Below are 19,065 nucleotides of genomic sequence, written 5' to 3'. Positions count from 1 at the left end.
GATAAGTACCAAAAGTGAACACTGCTGTCTCCTCCTTCTTACACACCTATGAAACCAATGCCTCTTTTGCACCAATGCCTACTTTTTAGCCATTGTTTTCTCTACAGGCATCTTTGCTCAATTCTTTTTGATAATGTAGGAGAAACATGAAGTCTTTGGAAGACTTTTGAATTTCTGATAAATTATTGCAGATCCTAAATGTATTCGAGCATTTCATAAAACCTAACAGACAAGATGATGGTTTTGTTTAATTTCTTTTTCTTGAAATACAGTGAAAGCATGCTCAGCCCCTTGAGACCAGCAGACATAGTACATTTCAAATAGATACTGGGTTCATTACTTTGATTTTGTAGAAAATGGCACTTATAAACTTTCTGTGTGTATGCATAGTTGCAAACTATATGTAGTTACCATCGCTATTGAGCTAGGTTAGCTATAAATAACCTTTTCGAACCTTTAAATAACATTTATAAGAAATGATCCATTGATTTCCAGGATATATGACATTCTCAACATGTGATGATTTTACTCCAGTAATGTTCTCTTTCACATACTGGAAGACATTACTTCATCACTTAAAACTAAATAATTTAAAAGAAACATATATTTTTTACTATTTTTGTGAGCCTTTTGAGTACATACAATTTTAAATAAATGAATAGCAACTTGTGTTTTAAATAAATTGCTTAATTGGATCAACCACAGATAATGAAATTTGATCATGATTTCTTAGATGCTCCTGGGAAGATAAATTACTTTAGATTTCCATGTTTTGATTAGAAGGTTATACACAAACTTTCCATGTAAATGCTGCTCAAAGAGAACTAAAAATTTATTTTAAAAAAATTAATAGATTTGATTGGGGAGGGGGCAGAATATTAACATATTTTCATTAATCTCCACAGAAAAAAGATAGCACACGTGGCTGCACCATGCAGTCTTAAAATTCTGAATGAACTTTCACGAAAATTATTCTGCATTTTCTTTTAGAACATCACATTAGAAAAATACAAATTGCTAAATAGAGACATAAGTGGAATGTGACAGCTAAAATTCAGAATAACTCACCAACTGATAAACATTTAAAAATAAGTAAAGTAAGCATTGCATTCTGTTTAAGTGGAGTCTTAACAAATATAATTTTCAGAGTTACAAATCATAAATTCTGGAAGTTGCAAGCATAATATTTAGGCCTTATTCCTATTGTGTGCAGACTGGTTCATGACAGGTGTAGTGTTATCTTTGAGGTGGAAAAGAAAGCATCTCAGTTTTTATGAAAATCCCAAAGGATTTTCATAAATCATCAGGGACCTCTGCCAAAATTTCTTTGCATTGGTCATGTACTTCAAAAGGACAGAACAAAGGTAGAAAATTTTCAGGTTAATGAAAACAAGTTTACAGAAGCTTTGAAGAAATGCAGCACATTATATAAACCAACAAAAGTTTGTTTTATTCATTTTTGGTCTTTAAAGATTTTCATGTCATAATCCCATTCTCTCCTTTGTTTTGTCATATGCTTCTTGCTTAATGATGCAACTTAAGTAAAATACTTGCAAATAGTTTCTACTCCAGACATCTACCATTCCTATGTTGGAAAACATCCCAAACCTCTGAGCACTCCCAAATCCAGTAAAAATTAGTTTCATGTACGCAAAATTTTACAGAATTTATATCTTGTGTATTTCTTTCCATTCTGAGCAATGAGTCCCAAATCCAAAGAAATTTGCAGGTGAACGTCAAAAAATCAACTACTTACCATAATAGATCACTCTAGGAAGACCCAGCTATATGTTGGTAGAAGGATCAAACATGACCTTTAAACTCTGAAGTTTGGTAATTTTCAAATGCACAACACGATATCACAGAATCACAGAATCGTATAGGTTGGAAAAGACCTTCAAGATCATCAAGTCCAACTGTAAACCTAACACTACCAAGACCACCACTACACCATGTCCCTAAGCACCTCATCCAAACGTCCTTTAAATACCTCCAGGGATGGCGACTCCACCACTTCCCTGGGCAGCCTGTTCCAATGCTTGATAACCCTTTCAGTGAAGTAAAATTTCCTAATATCCAGTCTAAACCTCCCCTGGCGCAACTTGAGGCCATTTCCTCTCGTCCTATTGCTTGCTACTTGGGAGAAGAGACCAACACCCACCTCTCTACAACCTCCTTTCAGGTAGTTGTAGAGAGCAATAAGGTCTCCCCTCAGCCTCCTTTTCTCCAGGCTAAACAGTCCCAGTTCCCTCAGCCACTCCTCAAATATATAATGATATGATATATATAAAAATACAACATTTCTAATATTGCTAGTATAGTTAACACAGCTAGCTAAATTTTCTAATAGTTGCATTATTTATTAACTTCTGCATCAGCCATCTCCTAGGCTTTTCTACAATGTCTATCACTATCATACCTATATTTTTGCACAATATTGTGTGTATTTTTCCCTGTATATTTGTAATGCAGTGAAGCTTTTGATTTGGGGGTTTCTAACTGAATATTTAAAATAAAAGATAAGTTGCGCAATTCTGTTTGTGATGCTAAAATACATTTCATTACTGCTGAGTTATTAATGGTGCTTAGTGCACGCAAGAAACATGGGAAAAACATGAAGAAGAAGCATTTTCTTTTACATCAGACTGATGTTATAATGGAATGTGGACTATGCCTTTTATAATAAAATTCTGTGGCAGGAATATAGATGGTTAATATGAAATTATAATTGCTATACAGTACAGATTTAGAAAGATAATCCTTTGTAATGCCCTGTAAAAATACTGCTAACAGAGGGGAAGGGTAGGAAGGAATAGGAATCAATAGCACTGTATTTTCCAAAACAGAAACTCTATGATAGCTATGCCTGACCATAACAAAATGGTTTCTATTTGTTCACTCCTGCCTGTCCCTAATGTGTCAGAAACTGCCGTCTCCAATCACAAATATTATAAAAGGAATGTTGCACAAAAAAAGTCATTTCAATGAATTAAGTTGCATTAAGGGTGGCAATAGATGCTGACTGCATTACAGTGCTGATATATTTAGTTGCTTAATGGAAACACTACACAGAGCAAGACTTCTAATACCAAAGCTCATTGAGTTGACAGTAACAGCAGAGTGAAAAGGCTGTTCTCCTAGACAAAGGTAATACCTAGCTAATGACATCAGCTACTAACGGAAACTAAAAAATGTCATACAAAGTCTAAATAGGTTCTATAAAGGTAAATATGCACACTGGAAAATTTAACTGAAATTTTGAAGTTTGAAGTGAACCATTAAATATTAACTTCATTTTTCTGTTGATGGAAGACTGGCTTATGTTTCATTCAAACTAAATAAAATTAAGAGGGAAAACCTATGATTTGCAAGCTGAAAAAGAGATTTCTGCTGGCGCAAAAAAAAGAAATAAAAACTTCTTTCCTATTTCTGCATTCATAAAAATAAGGAAACTGCTGACAGTTAAGACATGTCTGGTAAATAGAAAGGTCATTTAATTATTGTATTTCTATATAACAACAAAGAAAATGTTAATTCACATTTGAACGTACTTTTCTATTTCATACCTACATCTCTATATCCATATGGACAGATAATATTCAGCTTAAAAACTGAACTACTGTCAAATATTTGCTTCCTTGAAATCCTTGTGAATCAAATAAATGGCAAATCAACTAGCTGAATGTTCTTCAGTATAAAATAGAAACGGGTGTACAAAGACACTTTTTCTTTGGGGTAAAGGTATTTAGACTGCTTATGGAAAGCCACGTTATTCCCTGATTATTCACCCTTATTTGACACCCTGGGGGCTACCCTTGAGGTATGCATATAATATTTTGTCTTGAAACACAGAATTTTTCAGTCAAATGAAATTAGCATTTTTTGATTGAATAAGATGGTACAATTACCACAAAAGGTGAAAGAGAAGTGTACTGCAAAGTCCCAGAATTGTCCTGTTTACCATAAATGAAATATAATTCTCAGACATTTATTGAGGATACCATGAATGTATATATTGCATAAAGACAGACCTCACAAAGTTTTTGTTATAATTAAACCCAAGAAACCAGGGTGACTTTCAGGGAACATTTTTTTTCCAAAATATATTCTACAATTTTTAATATTTTTGTTTGTTTGTTAAGTCTCTTCTGAAGAACCCATCTCAACACATACATCATAAATCCAGAATTTACATATTATTATGGTGCGGCTGTTCTGCTACCTGGCAAAAGCACAGCTGTAAAGCAGTTATCTGGACAGGTTGTCTGATCTCTGCATTTGAAATTGGCAAATGCTTAAAAAATTGTTACTTGATACAAAACAGCAAAAATGCCAACATTGCAATCTCCTTTAAAATGCTATGTTGAACACAACTGAAATCACCTGCAATGGCTTTATTTCCAAAGCAAAATTGTCTTTACTAGTGGAAGCCGGTAATGAAAAAGAGCCAACCCTACCCTACACCACCCCTGCAAAAAAACGCCCAAACACCAAAGCCAACCCACAACCAGAGACACAAATCCTCTTACAACTAGATAACATGATCCTGACTAGTGAGCACCAATATGTGGCAATTAGTGTGGATACTGGCTGGCTGATGAGACAGTTCTGCAATCAATTAATAGAATCCTTACGAATATTATTAAAAATAAGTATAATGCTAAAAGCAAACACAAAAAAGTAAGAGGAAAAGATAAAATATAAGCAATTTACAATCACACAGATAAGGCTTTTTATTGACACAAAATGCAACAAAGAAGCCAAAGAAAAAGCTAAACACCATTAAGACATATATTGTCATGGCCTTCAGAAAAAAGTCTAACCTCAGACCTGCCTTCCTAATTTATTTTTTGTGTTTTTCTTGTATACCATCAATGTATCTCCTTACACTATCCTAGTATTTCCATTCTGAATAAAGATTCTTAAACTATTTCCATAGTTGCAAACCTTCAATGACATGATTTACACTTCAATGAACTTTTCCTAATTGTATACATAGAACATATATCTGGAAGGAAGCCTGAGAGGTCAGCTAATTCAGCTCCATATCCCAAGGCAAGATCTGCTAAACTGCTTCAGACAGATGTCTGTTGAATCCATTCTTTAGAATCTTTAAGTGAGAAATATTTCGTAGCCTTTCTAGATAATCTCTTTCAATACACAATTGTGTTTATGTCTAACATAAATGCAAGTCAATAACCTATTTCAAACACAGACACAGGAATAGAATATAAACTGCTAAATATTGAAAGTTTTTTACCTATTCCAGTAATTCCTATTGAAACTCCAGATTTCTGTGTATTAAATCTTCATGTTCCAGTTTAATTTCAGTACCAAAGAATGCACATTAATGTATTATGCAAGATTCTTTCCCTGTTGGTACTATATCCATTTGCAAACTTAAGGTACCATGAATCTTGTGAGCCCTCATTCATTCTTGCTTCATGGTTTATTTTTGGTCAATCACTTAATGAAAATTCATTCCCTTCTCTCCTGTAAAATTATTTGCTCTGGCGTTAACAATTTGGTCTTACCACAATAGTAAATATTCTGTAACAAATGCCTTTTAGCTAGTCCTTTATTGTTCTAGGTTTTGCTGTATTATGACATTGGAGAATACCTGCTGTATGCAATCTCTAATTATGGCTTGTTTTCTCACAGTCACTGACATACATCTGAATGCATCCAGCATGTAAACTCTGCGTGCAAAACTCAAAAAAAAGCAGAGAAAACCACCTCCTCACCCAGTAGGCACATAATCTCAGGTGACTTTAATTACCTCTAAGAATAATGATTCTCAACGCAAACAGCAGCTCTGGCGCTTCCTGCCTGACCACCGCAATGACAATCTCAGTGTCAAAGCACTGGAATTTAAAAAAGGGCTCTCTACATAGATGGACTCAGTGAACCAAACTTATTACATACTCAGGCAGAAAATTTAACAGCCCATCGCTGCTGTGTTGTGCATAGTTTTGGTATTCGTCTCTGAGGTATATAACAGCTTCATCATTGAACCTATGACTTTAAGTTTATGCAGAGTTTTAAACTTAAAGATTGTAACCACTGTTCATCAGATATAACACATCCTTTCACAGGTCCTAAATGGTACCACTTCTTTCCTTTCTGCCCGAATCACATAATGAGTAAAAAAAAGCAATTTTGCTTTGGAAACAAGAAAAAGGCCAGGAACGTTTTTTCCTCCATTTAAAAACCTTCAACAGAGTAGCAAAAATTTCTTCATTGCTTTTGTCTAGATTTAAAACACTCTTTTTTAGTTGCTCTATTACTTCAGTCTACTTGTTTTGTTTGGTTACGTTGTCTACTATATATTGCCATGTAATCACTCAGCCAAGTGAAAAATCCTCAGATCTACTTCACTGTGCTTTAAATTGTTTTTTTTAAATTTATTTTTTAAATTAAGACTTTTCTTCAACTATTTGTTAATAATCAGATTTGAAAACACCATCCTACAAACAGTATAAATCATTCGCTCATTTACAAAGAACCTAAAGATGTAACTATTTTTTTTAAATCTTCACCAATATGCTACTCTATTTTCCCCATCCCAATATATTCTATTTCTATAGTTCAAATTACCTTTAATCAGGAATATTAAAATAGTTGCCTCTGGTTTAGCTTCCAAATTCTTGAGACATTGTTCTTGCTGCATATGCTCAGTAACGATCTGAACTTTACTCATCCCTTTTTCTTTGAAAACAGAAAATCAACAGGGGACATACCCCTAAAAGGAGACTAGATTGCCTGAAGGCTGTTGCATACTAAATAACTGACCTTTGAATAAACAGTTCTTGTTTTGGGCTTTTTTTTTTTAATGAAAATCCATTTGTTTCACAGAAACTCTATACGCAATAATTTACTTAAGTTTTTAGATGTGTAGTAGTCACTTATGTGACACGCATACAGCATCTTTCAAAAGTTAGATTAAATTTAGCTGCACAACTCCTATTCATATCAAGTGAAACAGCTGGACATTATTTGTAAAGCATATCAAACGAGCTCACTAAAATCTCTGTCAGGTTCAGCAATAGCAGAAGCACATTTCAAAATCACATTTTTTTCCTGGAATTTGAAAAAAGAGCCCAATGGAAAGAGTTGAGGTTAGGCTGCACTCCATGGTATGTGATTGCCTCAATTCTGGTTTTAGGAAGCATATCCTAGATTTACTGTAATCAATACCTGGCCCGCTGTTTATAGTCATAAGGGAACCTGCTGGTGTGTACTGTGGCTCTTTTTCCTGCATACTCAGCTCCTCCTATGGTGGACTCAAGGATCTGACCAAAATGCACCTGAGGTTAGGAATGCCCAGTGGGCTGCCCTCGCTCCGGAGGGCTGACTATGGAAATGAACAAGCCATGTGGTTATCAGGCTGTAGCTCTTAACAAAATTGAAACACATGCTACTTCCAAGTTTTCTCCCAGATCAAAATAACAAAAGTAAAGTTTTTGTGCCAAATCATAATTTTTCTATATGCATACAAATAAAAATAGAAATATAGCTACACAGAGAGATTCCAAACTGGTTAGAAGTTTTGAATGCAGCTCAATGATGTTGAGCTTCCATCAATTGCCAGTTTTCCCCCACTGATACTTTTGTTGCACTGTAACATTTATTATCAAATTGTTTGAAGTGAATACTAGAGAAATAACATACCAGCATTTGTTTCCATCTGCAGACTTATTGTATGGTTTTTGGCAATGACTACATTCCCTGTGGAACATGAGTGTATTGCTTATTTTCATTAAAGCAAATGTTTCTTTAAAACTCCTAACTTTCTTTTAAATACAGACACCTCAAAGAAATCCCAAAGATTTGCTCGCCTTTGAAGGAAACTGCATCTCAAAGTTCGCTTTAGTTTCTCATCACTATTCTGTATCCAAAAAGCCTAACAATGAAGCAATGGATAAATAATAATGGAACAGAGTTTTCTTTTGCAAAGCAGCTGCTAAAACAAGAGCTACTTTATGATATTAGCCTTTTGGTACCTTAATTGCTAAAATAAAAACATACAAGCACTGCAACAGCTGCACAAAGAAGGCTTGCTTCTCTGTTTATTAACTAAAAATACTCCAAAACAACTGAGGAAAACCAAATATTAAATCTAAAAAGAATAACAGCCCCAGAGGCTGAAACTGTAAAGTGAACTATTTTATAAAGTATAAAAGTTTCTCATTCACTTTGAGTTAACCACTGCTCATGTTTGCTTACAGCCAAGATATATTGATATATATAAAAAAAATATTGTTTCTCTCTTTTTTGTCATTTGCTCATTTTCTAGTGATGTAGAAAAATTTTCTTGGACTGTAGCAAATGACTTCAGTATCCATGCTATTAGAGAACAATTCAAGTAAGTGCAATCCACATGAAAAATTACATGTCCAAGACCAAACTTTCCACAGTCAGAAAGGACAGGACAAAGAGATGTGGATTTATACTGCAGAGTAGGAAGATTTAAGCTATGACTTCAAAAGACAAAGTTTTTATTAGAAAAATTAGTTGATGTTATTCCTCCTTCCACCCCTTACTATTTGTTCCTGCCCATTTTGCCTCAGTGCTTTAGAGCATTTTTAAAAAATTTTGTAACTTTAAGGATAATATAGTATGTTTAGGAAAGACACAGACTACTCTTTTACCATAAAAGGCTCTAGAATAGTTAAGCAAAATTCTTGTTAGAAATTATTTGGATAAAGTTGATCCTCAGAAAATGAAGAAGGTCCACTAAAGGACCTCTCAAGTTTCTCATTTCAATTAATAACATTTTTAGTTTTAAGTGCTTCTCTATATTCAAGTTTTCACAGTCTGAATAGTTGCAAGACACTGATTTATAGATTTAAAAAAAAAAGTCAATATGAAAAACAGTAAAAGAGCCTTTAAAACATTAAAACCTTCAGCTATCAATGATCTGAATATGTATAGATAATAGTGGGAAACCAAATTTTAATTTTTAATTAAGAAAATTAGACAATATGCTTTGCATTATTCAGACCTCCTTTAGTCCGGTAACAGCTTTTTTAATAGATATATTTAGGGTACTGTTAGAAGGTTTTCAGAGCTTTTATTCATAGAAGAAAAGTAAGGTATCTCCCTGACTTCTACTTTTAAGTCTCTTGTGAAAACTATAAGGGTACTACAGTTCTTTAGATGGCACTACTTATTTACTGTAACAATGTTTAGCTTACTCAAAGCCTCCAGATATTTGACAAGTCAGGAATAAAAGAGCAAGCATTAACAGATTCCCTTGAACTACAAGGTTCAGTGTTGAACTACAACATCCCTGCTTGTTTGATAACATTTTGGAATGCACAGAATTGCCACAAGAAACTTATCTGAAATAAAAGTTCCAGGTTTAGACTGCGGCTTTAACATTTGAAAGAGGCAGCGTACACCTTAATAAAATTTTGACAGATACACAGTTTTTATAGTAGTCTGCGTGGTTTTGGTAGCCTACACATACCGATGTCCACCACAATTATTTTATTTGCTTTTAAAAACTACTGACACATTGTGCAGTAAAAATGATCAAGTGTTTAATGATAGGTTACAAATTGGTTGTTAATAAATTGAAATAGTCCAAGAGACATTACATCATAAATATGTCAAGGATTTGAGAGTTTCCAGCAGGGATATTCACTAAAAAGGAATTTTAAGTCTGTCAGAAGAAACATCTTTCCCTATGATTCAAAAATCTTAATTAACATTGTACATATATACATTTGTAAAGTCACATCTTTTGAAGGTACAAAATTTTTAATGAGATAAATGAGGAAAAACCTCTACATTTCATACTTGGAGGCCATTGTAATTGAGTATGAACTGATTGTTTTACCTTTTACCTTTCCTTTTACTATTGTCTTTTAAACTCTTCCTGGGTGGCCACTTACATAACGGCTCTGTAGCTATTTGTGACCGAGGTATTTTATGTTAAGGACCGAGACACCAATATCCAAGCAGTTTTTAGCATAGTAATCCTAAACATTCACATGCAGTAGAGTAGAATCACTTAGACCAGAGCACAAGTTGCAAGATAAACCAGAAAATATAAACCCCAAGAAATCAAGAAGGCAGAGCCCTGAACTTTCTCTGAACTCCACAGTTAGGGTCAATAAGTTATTATCTAATGAACAGATTAGATTTTTTTAATAAGGAAGCATTTTTGAAGTTAAAACATTTACTCTTAACTGCAGTTAATATAAAGAGTGAAATAGTATAATTTTTCATACTATACTTTGTTAGTGTGTTTTCTATCTATAGCACATAACATAAGAAGGCAGCATTAAGTGAGAAATCCTGATTCTAAAACTGTATTTACATTTTAATAACAATTTAATGAATTGAAAACTACAGACATTTTCATTTTTATCTGAAGCAAGCCAAACATATGGTAAAATGCATGACCAATTAGTTGTTATAAAGAATGATATTGAACAAACTAAAAAAAACCCCTTAATTTTAAATTATTTCAGAAAGAACTACTAAAAAACAAAGGAAAATAAATAAATAAAGATAGAATCATCAGGGAAGACTACAACTTAAAAATAAAAATAAATTCTAAGTGCTAAATACTCTAGGAATCAATCAAAGTTAAGCTCTTTCTGCCCTACTTACATAGCAGTGACATTATAAAGGCTACATGCATTACATCAAAGATTGCCTTTCTGAATACACTTGGCTAGCTAAGAAAAATAAAGAGTTTTCTGCTTGCCAGTTCTGAGAGAATCACAGTACAAAATACTCTGTTTGGGTGCCTTATCATAAATAATAAGAGTACGATTTTCATGTCATATCAAAGATGGCTTAATCCTGCCAAACTCAAATCAACAGTCATTTTGATACTGATCTAAAGCACCAGAAGGGGCTCTAATAGACCAGAATGATAACACCTGCACATACTACTTCGACTCAGCTAAAAAGCCTAAACACTTACTTGGACTTCAAAATTCATATTCTCCAGAAATTTCTGGTTCATTGTCTCTGCAAATTTGTTGATGGCTCTCAAGAACACCCTAAAAAAGAAAAGCAATGATACAGATAAATAAATGTAATCTCTGGGAATCTATTCCAACCATATGCGATATTGATGGACACATATTTAAACACTGAACGCACTAGAAGGAGTAAAGTTCACATATACATGAACACAGCAGATTACATTCTGTGCAATGGCATGTTATTTATAGTCTGTTATACATAAAAGAATTTAAGCACATGATTGTCAAGAAGTTTCTTGATCTCCATTGAAAAATTCAGACAATATAATTTCTTTTCCTCTGCTGCACGCTGCATTGCATTCTTAATAGAGAGAGCAATTCTTTCAAACACAATTTTACCTTCTGTGTGACAAAACCTAGTCATATACAAGAGTGTTATTGCCTCCTCCTCATGGGTTTGACAGCTAAAAGAGTTCCTTGTACTTACATTATTAGTTAGGAGCTGCCACTGCATTTTCCCAATTAAAAGATACTATGTGCAGCTTTTTGGTTTTCTCACAGGTGGTGAGGGGAGGATGACACCTCTGCCTGTCTTCCTCCTCAGGTTGATTATAAAAACACATTCAAAGCTGAGTTAAAATACAGTTATTTCTTCCAAGAGGAAGAGTGTGAACACTATCCCTCTAGCTTGAAAAGCAGCACCTATTTATGCTCGTTATTAATGCAGCAAGATTAAGTCACATTTCTAAAGCTAATTTCTTTGTCTAACTTTCCAGCACAGTACATTTGTAAAACAAAAATCAATTGTATCTCTAAATATTTATAAAGTTTATTTAAATAATTCGGTTTCATTCAATTTACAATTTTGAAAACAAGCGATCCATTTTCCTCTACTTCATAGGCAACATTTTTAAAAGTTTTAAGTTGAAATATTTCTGCGGGAAACACTGTGAGGGCAAACATACTGCAACCTGAAAGAGGTGAACACAAGGCAAAACCAATCCTAGTTGTTGAAATACAGTGACTGACTGGCAACTAGCTATCACCAACCAGGTGAAAGATCTAATAGTTATAACAGACAGGTCCACAAAACCCCCACCATCTTAGTGTTTAGTAGCATCAGAAAAAGCAATAATTCAATAATTAGAATTATTAGCAAAAGATTAAGAGACCACAGGACATCCATATGTTACTGTCAAAGAAATGTTGCATCCTTGTGTTGGATTCTGTGTGGTGTTCTGGTCTCCCATCTCACAAAGATAAACAGATACAAAAAGTAAAAAAAGAGAGAAGAAAACAAGCAAATAAATGTGACAAAGAAATGATCAAACCCATTTAATGGATTGTGCCTGAGACCTAGTTTCTTTAATCAGGGGACACTACGTGACTGAGGAGGGATATGGTAGAACCTATAAAATCGAAAGCACCATAGAGATGAGAGACTTACTGTTCACGGTTTCTTATACAAGCATGGAGAGCACTGAAAAAAATCAGAATGTGCATTCAAAATAAGCAAAAAGAGATAGTTTTTATGTTAGTCTTGCTCAACTACGCAACTCATTTCTACAGGATGCTGTGAATGCCTGAATTTTATACTGGCTCAAAAGTGATTAGACACATTAAAGACAAAAATGAAAGGAGGACTACTAAATGTCATTGGTCACTGGAGGCTGGGAGAACACAACAAAAAGCGTTACTTCTTCCCAGCTCTGTTGTTATACTGTTCCCTAGGCAGCCGTTTATGAGCCACTACTAGAAACAGAATAGTCAGTGAAATGAATTTTAGTCTCACCACCAAAAAAAAAAAAATTGCGAGGGCTAAATTCAGTTTCTTAATGAGGGAGGTAAAGCAAAATTTCAGCTTTTGGCGGGCTTATGACAGGGAGTCCTCTTTAACCACTAAGTGATAGTCCAAAGAAGCACACTGCTTCATTAGGGCAATAACTGGACTGGCTAGATTGAAACCCTTTGTTATGATTATGGTTTTCCATGAGGAAAAAATTCTTTGTGAAAACCTAAAGAATATTTTCTTTCCATCCACATAACATTCCTCTGTAATGCTGATGTGATCAAGGAAATAAAATAATTTGTACATGGTGTTACATCTTGCCAAGTCCTTTTTTTTAATGTGATCAGAGGAACACTACAGTTTTACTACAATAACTCTGGCATTGGAAGGTAATGGACTTCTAAGAGTGCTGTGTTGCTCTACTGCATCATCCCACCCATTCAGATGAGCTGCTTTCCAATGGTCTAGGGCATAGTCTGACCTAATCTTCTAACACTAGCTCAGCTAATCTTGCCATCTGAATTAAGGGTCTGATCTGTGAAATGCTGAGTGTCATCAAATCATCTCAAGTTCAAGTAACCTAATTTTGCTCAATACTGTTCTTGCAGGCTATCACCACTCTCCTAAATAACCTCTGTGTAATCACAGAATTGCCTTGTTGGTCTGAACAGGCTATTGTACTTTCTTTTCAGCCTTTTATGTGATCATTCTGGAAAATGTGATTTCTTCTGCAAGCTGCCCCACACTACCCACAAGAAAATAAACACATTCTTCCCTAACACTTCACTCACAGGGATACATTTATCTCTACAAAACTGCCTGATGCTTGACACAAACAGTTTAAGATTTTGCAAAAAAAGGGGATTCTAAAAAGAATGTTCTACTTCAGACAGTACAAAAAAAATACACAGCTAGGCAGAATCATGGACACCCACATGTTATTCTGTCTATCAGCATCCCCATTACTCTTCCGAGTAGGAGTTCTGGGTCAAGGCCTTTTTAGCGTCATGTCTTTTCTGTAGAACTATATTGCTCTACATTCTCTTTTGATTTACCAAGTATATTTCTTGCCAACTCATGTAATCAAGTTCTTCAGCTCCAGCTGCTCAGAGAGTAGCATTTCCCTTCACTCGGAAAGTCTTTTGTTGGGGTAGGACAGGGTGGCCTCCATTTTTGAGACTTCTTTCATTTCCCAGCTTCTGCATATTTGCACACTACTCCACCACCTACGGTGAAACATGTCACCTAAATATCCTCTTTGGGCAGAATCTGGTATGGTGCTGATAATTTGTCTTACGTTAAAAAAAAAACCATACTTTTAGGTACTTTGTCTTTTAGCACAGGAATATAATGCAAGATACAGTAGAAATAATCATAACACACGCACATGACATTTATTAGTGCAAATCTATTTCATAATATGGACATATTTCTTGTGTGTCATATTTTAAAATTTTTGTGAAGAGCTTGTGGTTTAATGTTATCCATACATAAAAAGCCCCAAGGACACCTGAGAAATACTGAGGTACTTAATGTCCAGGAAAAATTACTGATAATATTAAAAATATTTACAGGATTCTATACAATATAATTATATGTAAGCTATCTTCTGTGAATATCCCTTTCATTCTCACAGATATTTTTATCTGACATACTGGAATGACACATTTGCAGGAAGCATGCAATACTTCCAGGCTGTCAAGTTCCAAATATTTTCATGCATTTGTATTTGGCCTAAAGGGTGTATCTATTTCTGTCATTGGAAGTCACTTAGGCAGTAGGTTTGAATTCTATTCCTGGCCCCTGCCAATGCCAGGAATGCTGTCCTACCTCAGTGATTTCGTTTCTACATGCCTCAGTCTCCTCTTTCACCAAAAAGGGGTATTAATTAACTAGCCACAAATATGAAGCTAAACATACTTATAAAAAACACTTTGAGATTTTGATGAAAACAAGAGAAAATATAATTTTAATTATTACTGAGTTCATATTCCTATTTAAAGAACTAAACATTTCTCCAAGAGGACAGATTTAAAGTCAGTTGATTGAAGAAGTCATCATTCCTTACATGATTATTTATAACATCAGTTATCAATTATAACTGACATAATGGAGAAGATACAGCTAGAAAAGAGATGGTAAAAAAGCGTGCCCCAGAACAGCTCAGAAAAACACAGTGTGTACTGTCTGACTTCAGAAGAAGTTATTGAGAAATATTACTGAAAGGTATTATCTTGTCACAGTGTAATATAACTTAATTTCCCTTGCTTCTATAACAGATCATTGGAGCTTATTTTTTATCTGAACTTGGGGATTGCTGCTCAGTTTAGCTTTGCAAGTTTAGCCTGACCTAGACTGACCAAAGGACAGGATCTTGATTTCTCATACAGATAATGTCATTAGGTGTTTTTTTTCTGTTTAAACTTCTCCTCTTGTCACATTTTTCCTTAATTTTAATCATCACACAGGGCTACAAATATGTTCTTTCATGTGTTTAATTATGATAACTTTTCTACAGTTACTTAATATGGAATTAATTTCTCATAAATTTAAATAATTGTGATCTAAAATTGTTGAAATTCCTTTGCCCACAATAATTTCCATGATATTTCCTGAGTTTATGGGGATTGATGCTTCTAATTTACAGTCCATACCAATCTCTTCAGCCTGAAGATTTATGGATGGTCTTCAAAGGCCAAAGTCTCTAGGCTTAATCTGGGTATAAAAAGGCAAGGTTTTGGCTTAGGACAGCAACAGAATCACCATGGTTCAACTGCTGCTATCTTCTTTACCTTTCTAAATTTCCTGCTGCTTCTGTTTTGCTTTATTGTGTTGTCAGAGAAATTCCTTTCCAATTTTGGCTTGAAAGAAAGCCCAATGAATAGAATCCTGTGCAATGGTACTTAGTTTCAAATACTTAAATGTATGTCCTAAATACGGATAAAATAGTACTGTAAGTAACATATATAAATAATTTAAGACAGACAAAGCTGAAAATGTATAAGTCATCCTTAGATAAAAATTTTATTTGAAACTTATTCTCCCTCAAACAAAATAAAACAGAGGGACTGAGATGGAGCAAAGAAACAATTTTGTATTCATAAACAACATGTTGTTAATTAAAGTAGGATTTCAAGGCTATTCCTTAGAAGATGATGACTCTCTATTTAACAGTAGAATAGGTCTGCATATTGTCCTTGCTTTTGAAGTGCAAATAGGTGATAAACCTAAAATATAGATCTGGAACTCCAAGTTATTTTTAGCAAACAAGTTAGAATTAGTGCATCAGCTCCTTGCAGCATAAAAGAAAGAGATTATTACAGTAAACCAAACCAAAACAAACCCACAAACCCCTTAAATTGACATTGCCTGTTCTTAGGTGGCTTTGCAAAAGCTGGCCTTTTTCTGCACCTAGTTTCAGACACAGAACACTTCAGGGTCCACAAAACTATTTTGTGAAAGGTGCCTAAATTACCTACAGAATTATAAACCTTCCCAAAATCATGAACTGACCTTTTCCTCAGGCTCTTACACATGAATTCTTTTAAAGCTGTGGTCCAACAGCAGTGAGATGTTCTTCAATGTCTTTTCAAGTTCACAAGACTCTAAAATTTAGGAGTTCACTGCTTCAACTTTGAGATGAGTAATCCAGATACTGAGGTGAAGGCTGAATTAGTTCACCTAGGTATTTATGAGCACCAACTCAAACTCATGTTTGCTATGTCTTCTAAAGCTGTGATTACACTGATGTAATGACAGGTGGAAAAAATTAATCAAGTACAAACTTCTACTAGATAATCAGACACAGGAAAATAGAGATAAGCTTTAAAAGAATATTATTTCCTGTGTTGTTGTGAAAGCTCTTACTGAAAGAAACCATTAAAATGCTGGAATATATGGGTTTTTTTAAATCACATCTCAAAACCAGTGAAGACATGGACAGTTTTTAAAACTTAGAACTCCTTCCCACAAACCCTAGGTGCTTTTCCTTCACAGAATTTGGTCCACAAATTAAAGTCAGAAAGAGTTACGCTAACTTCAGTTTGGCATGCTTTTTTTTTTTTTTTGTCATCTCCAAAGGCTGATCAATCAGCACTTTCACCAGTGAATCCTCTGCTTGAGCAGATGAGGAATATGAGGGGAGTTCTTTCAAAGCCTAGGAAATGCACTGACTATTATTTTGAAGATCTTTTCTGAGTTCTGATAGACATGGTCTTGCCAGCCAGTATGCCAAGTACGTGAAATCTGAAGTAGGGAATTGCAGAGCTGAAATAATATTCCCACATAATTTACGTTGACTTGATAATAGCATCCTCAAAGTGCTTTGCGGAAGACACCTGATCAGTATTTTAACATGAAGCAAGCACAAAGTAAAACCAGCTGAAGTCAACTGATTCTCTTGTAGGCTTCTGTCATCTTCCCTCTTCCTTCTCGTGTGCAAAGCTAGAAGGAGGCATGTTAAATAAAGAGGAGACTAGCAAAGTGGGTCAGACCCAATCCCAAATGCTGATCATTGTCAATGTCTGAAACAGTTATCAGCAATTAAAACTAAACCTGGAAGACATAAAATGCACAGAAGAGAGACCAGACAAGCAATTAGTGTGACAGGAGAGATTAAAAATATATATTTACTATTTCAGTAATGAAAACAGAGCAGCAGGAGAAAGCTTGAGAAAACAGGTGAAAAGATAATAACCAAAATCTTTATAAAGCAACAGCAGAAATTATCTCCTTATAACGTGGCAAGCTATCATTGGTTTAGAAATTAAGGGCAATGCAAGATGGAAACACTGTTTAAAAACCTTGTAGCTGTGTGAAACCTAGTTATTAAGAGAACAATAACGGCAACTCTTAGGAAGCAATCCAATCCCATGGTAACTGGAAAAATATGGCCAGTGGTGCAAAGAAAGTAGTATAATTTAACCATATTTCTCCTCTGTGTCAACTCAGTATCACTATAGACTGAAGAATAATTTTTTGTACCATTCATATTGAATTCTAATGACAAAGCAATTGTAATTTTCCTAAATTCTTCTTCAATGTACAGCCAGAGAGTCTATTCAAATAGCATGGTCAGAAAATAACTGCTTAAAAATAACTGCTAACCAGCTTCTCTTGTCTCAATTATAAATTGTTATGTACAATTCATTTTATTTATTAGTGTTATTTGAAAATGTACCTTGAATAGCTATGCCAAGCATTCAAAAATAATACATGCTATAATGTATCAGAGTTAATTTGGCAGCAGTACAAAAACAACACCTAGAGAAAGACAAGAATGAGTAATTTCTTTGATGCTATACAACTGAAGTTTCCATTTGAGATCTCTTGACTTTGCCAACAGCCTCTTTGTATGTAGCTTTTCCTTCAGTATCTACCTAAAGCATGTTTTAAAGACTGCTTATCTCCCATTTAGGAATCAAAATACATTTGCACAGCTGCATATTAGGTACACATTATGCCAAACTCTTTTGAAAATGTGATGTTTAGCATGCTTTAAGAAACTTCATAGCTTGAAAACTAAGCATACAAAAAGCTGTCATAATGGACTCTGATATAAGTAACTTAGTTTGAAAGGTATTTTCAGTAATTTTCCTTATATTGTATCTTCTCACTTCAGTCTACTGTCATTTTTGTGCATTCCAGCTAATTGTTTGCAGAGTAGAAATATTCTGAATTAAAAAAAAAAAAAAAATTACACAGTGTCTTTTGTGCTAGATCAAGTCTGGGGTTAAGATTCAAAGCTGAAATCTAGTTAGTATACATGAATGTAATGAGTTAACATGGTTATATCAGGATGTCATACACTAATAAAAACTCTCATGGTCTTCACTTTTGAAGGAAGTTTTAATTGATATTGTGAAATTACTTCTCCATTCTTCCACTGATTTTTGGTTTTCACCTGTTGACAGTAACTTACCCTACTGTAATATTTGTATGTGTCATTTAGTCTTCATTTCTATATATCTAAGAATGGTGCAGAGTTGATACTTTGGTAAACATGTTGTCATGGATGTTTCTAGGGCCTATTTCTAGAAATACTTTTATTATTTCACAAGTCAAAGGATTGAAATTGGAGAATTACATGAAACTAATGGATACTGTGGGTAACAATCTCTGGTTTTTGGTTATTGTTTTGTTTTGTTTGCTTGTTTTTTTTAATTAGCTCTGTATTTTATTCATAATCTCACCATAAAACTTTAAAGATAAAATGTAGTATTTGGGCTTTGCTTTTTCTTTCCCCCTTATATAAGCTTTCTGTATTTGAAATCTCTTCTCTATACCTGCATTATATTTTAACATAGTACATGTACTTTTGATTTTTCAGAT

At 34.2% G+C, this 19,065-nt stretch overlaps 2 protein-coding genes across 3 annotated transcripts in view; both read right to left on the bottom strand.

Annotated features, from left to right (window-relative positions):
* Positions 1–19,065, bottom strand: part of SPDL1 (spindle apparatus coiled-coil protein 1) — a 367,882-nt gene that overhangs the window by 159,368 nt on the left and 189,449 nt on the right. The window lies entirely within an intron of this gene.
* Positions 1–19,065, bottom strand: part of DOCK2 (dedicator of cytokinesis 2) — a 221,710-nt gene that overhangs the window by 57,035 nt on the left and 145,610 nt on the right. Inside the window, exon 30 of the mRNA XM_075511018.1 lies at positions 10,943–11,021. Within this exon, the coding sequence (XP_075367133.1) occupies positions 10,943–11,021 (79 nt within the window). The remainder of the gene's footprint in view (positions 1–10,942; positions 11,022–19,065) is intronic.

The sequence above is a fragment of the Mycteria americana genome, chromosome 8 (genome assembly GCF_035582795.1).
Source record: "Mycteria americana isolate JAX WOST 10 ecotype Jacksonville Zoo and Gardens chromosome 8, USCA_MyAme_1.0, whole genome shotgun sequence".
Taxonomy (NCBI): Eukaryota; Metazoa; Chordata; class Aves; order Ciconiiformes; family Ciconiidae; genus Mycteria; species Mycteria americana.
Note: the sequence above shows the minus strand (reverse complement) of the source record. Positions and strands in the feature narration are given on the sequence as shown.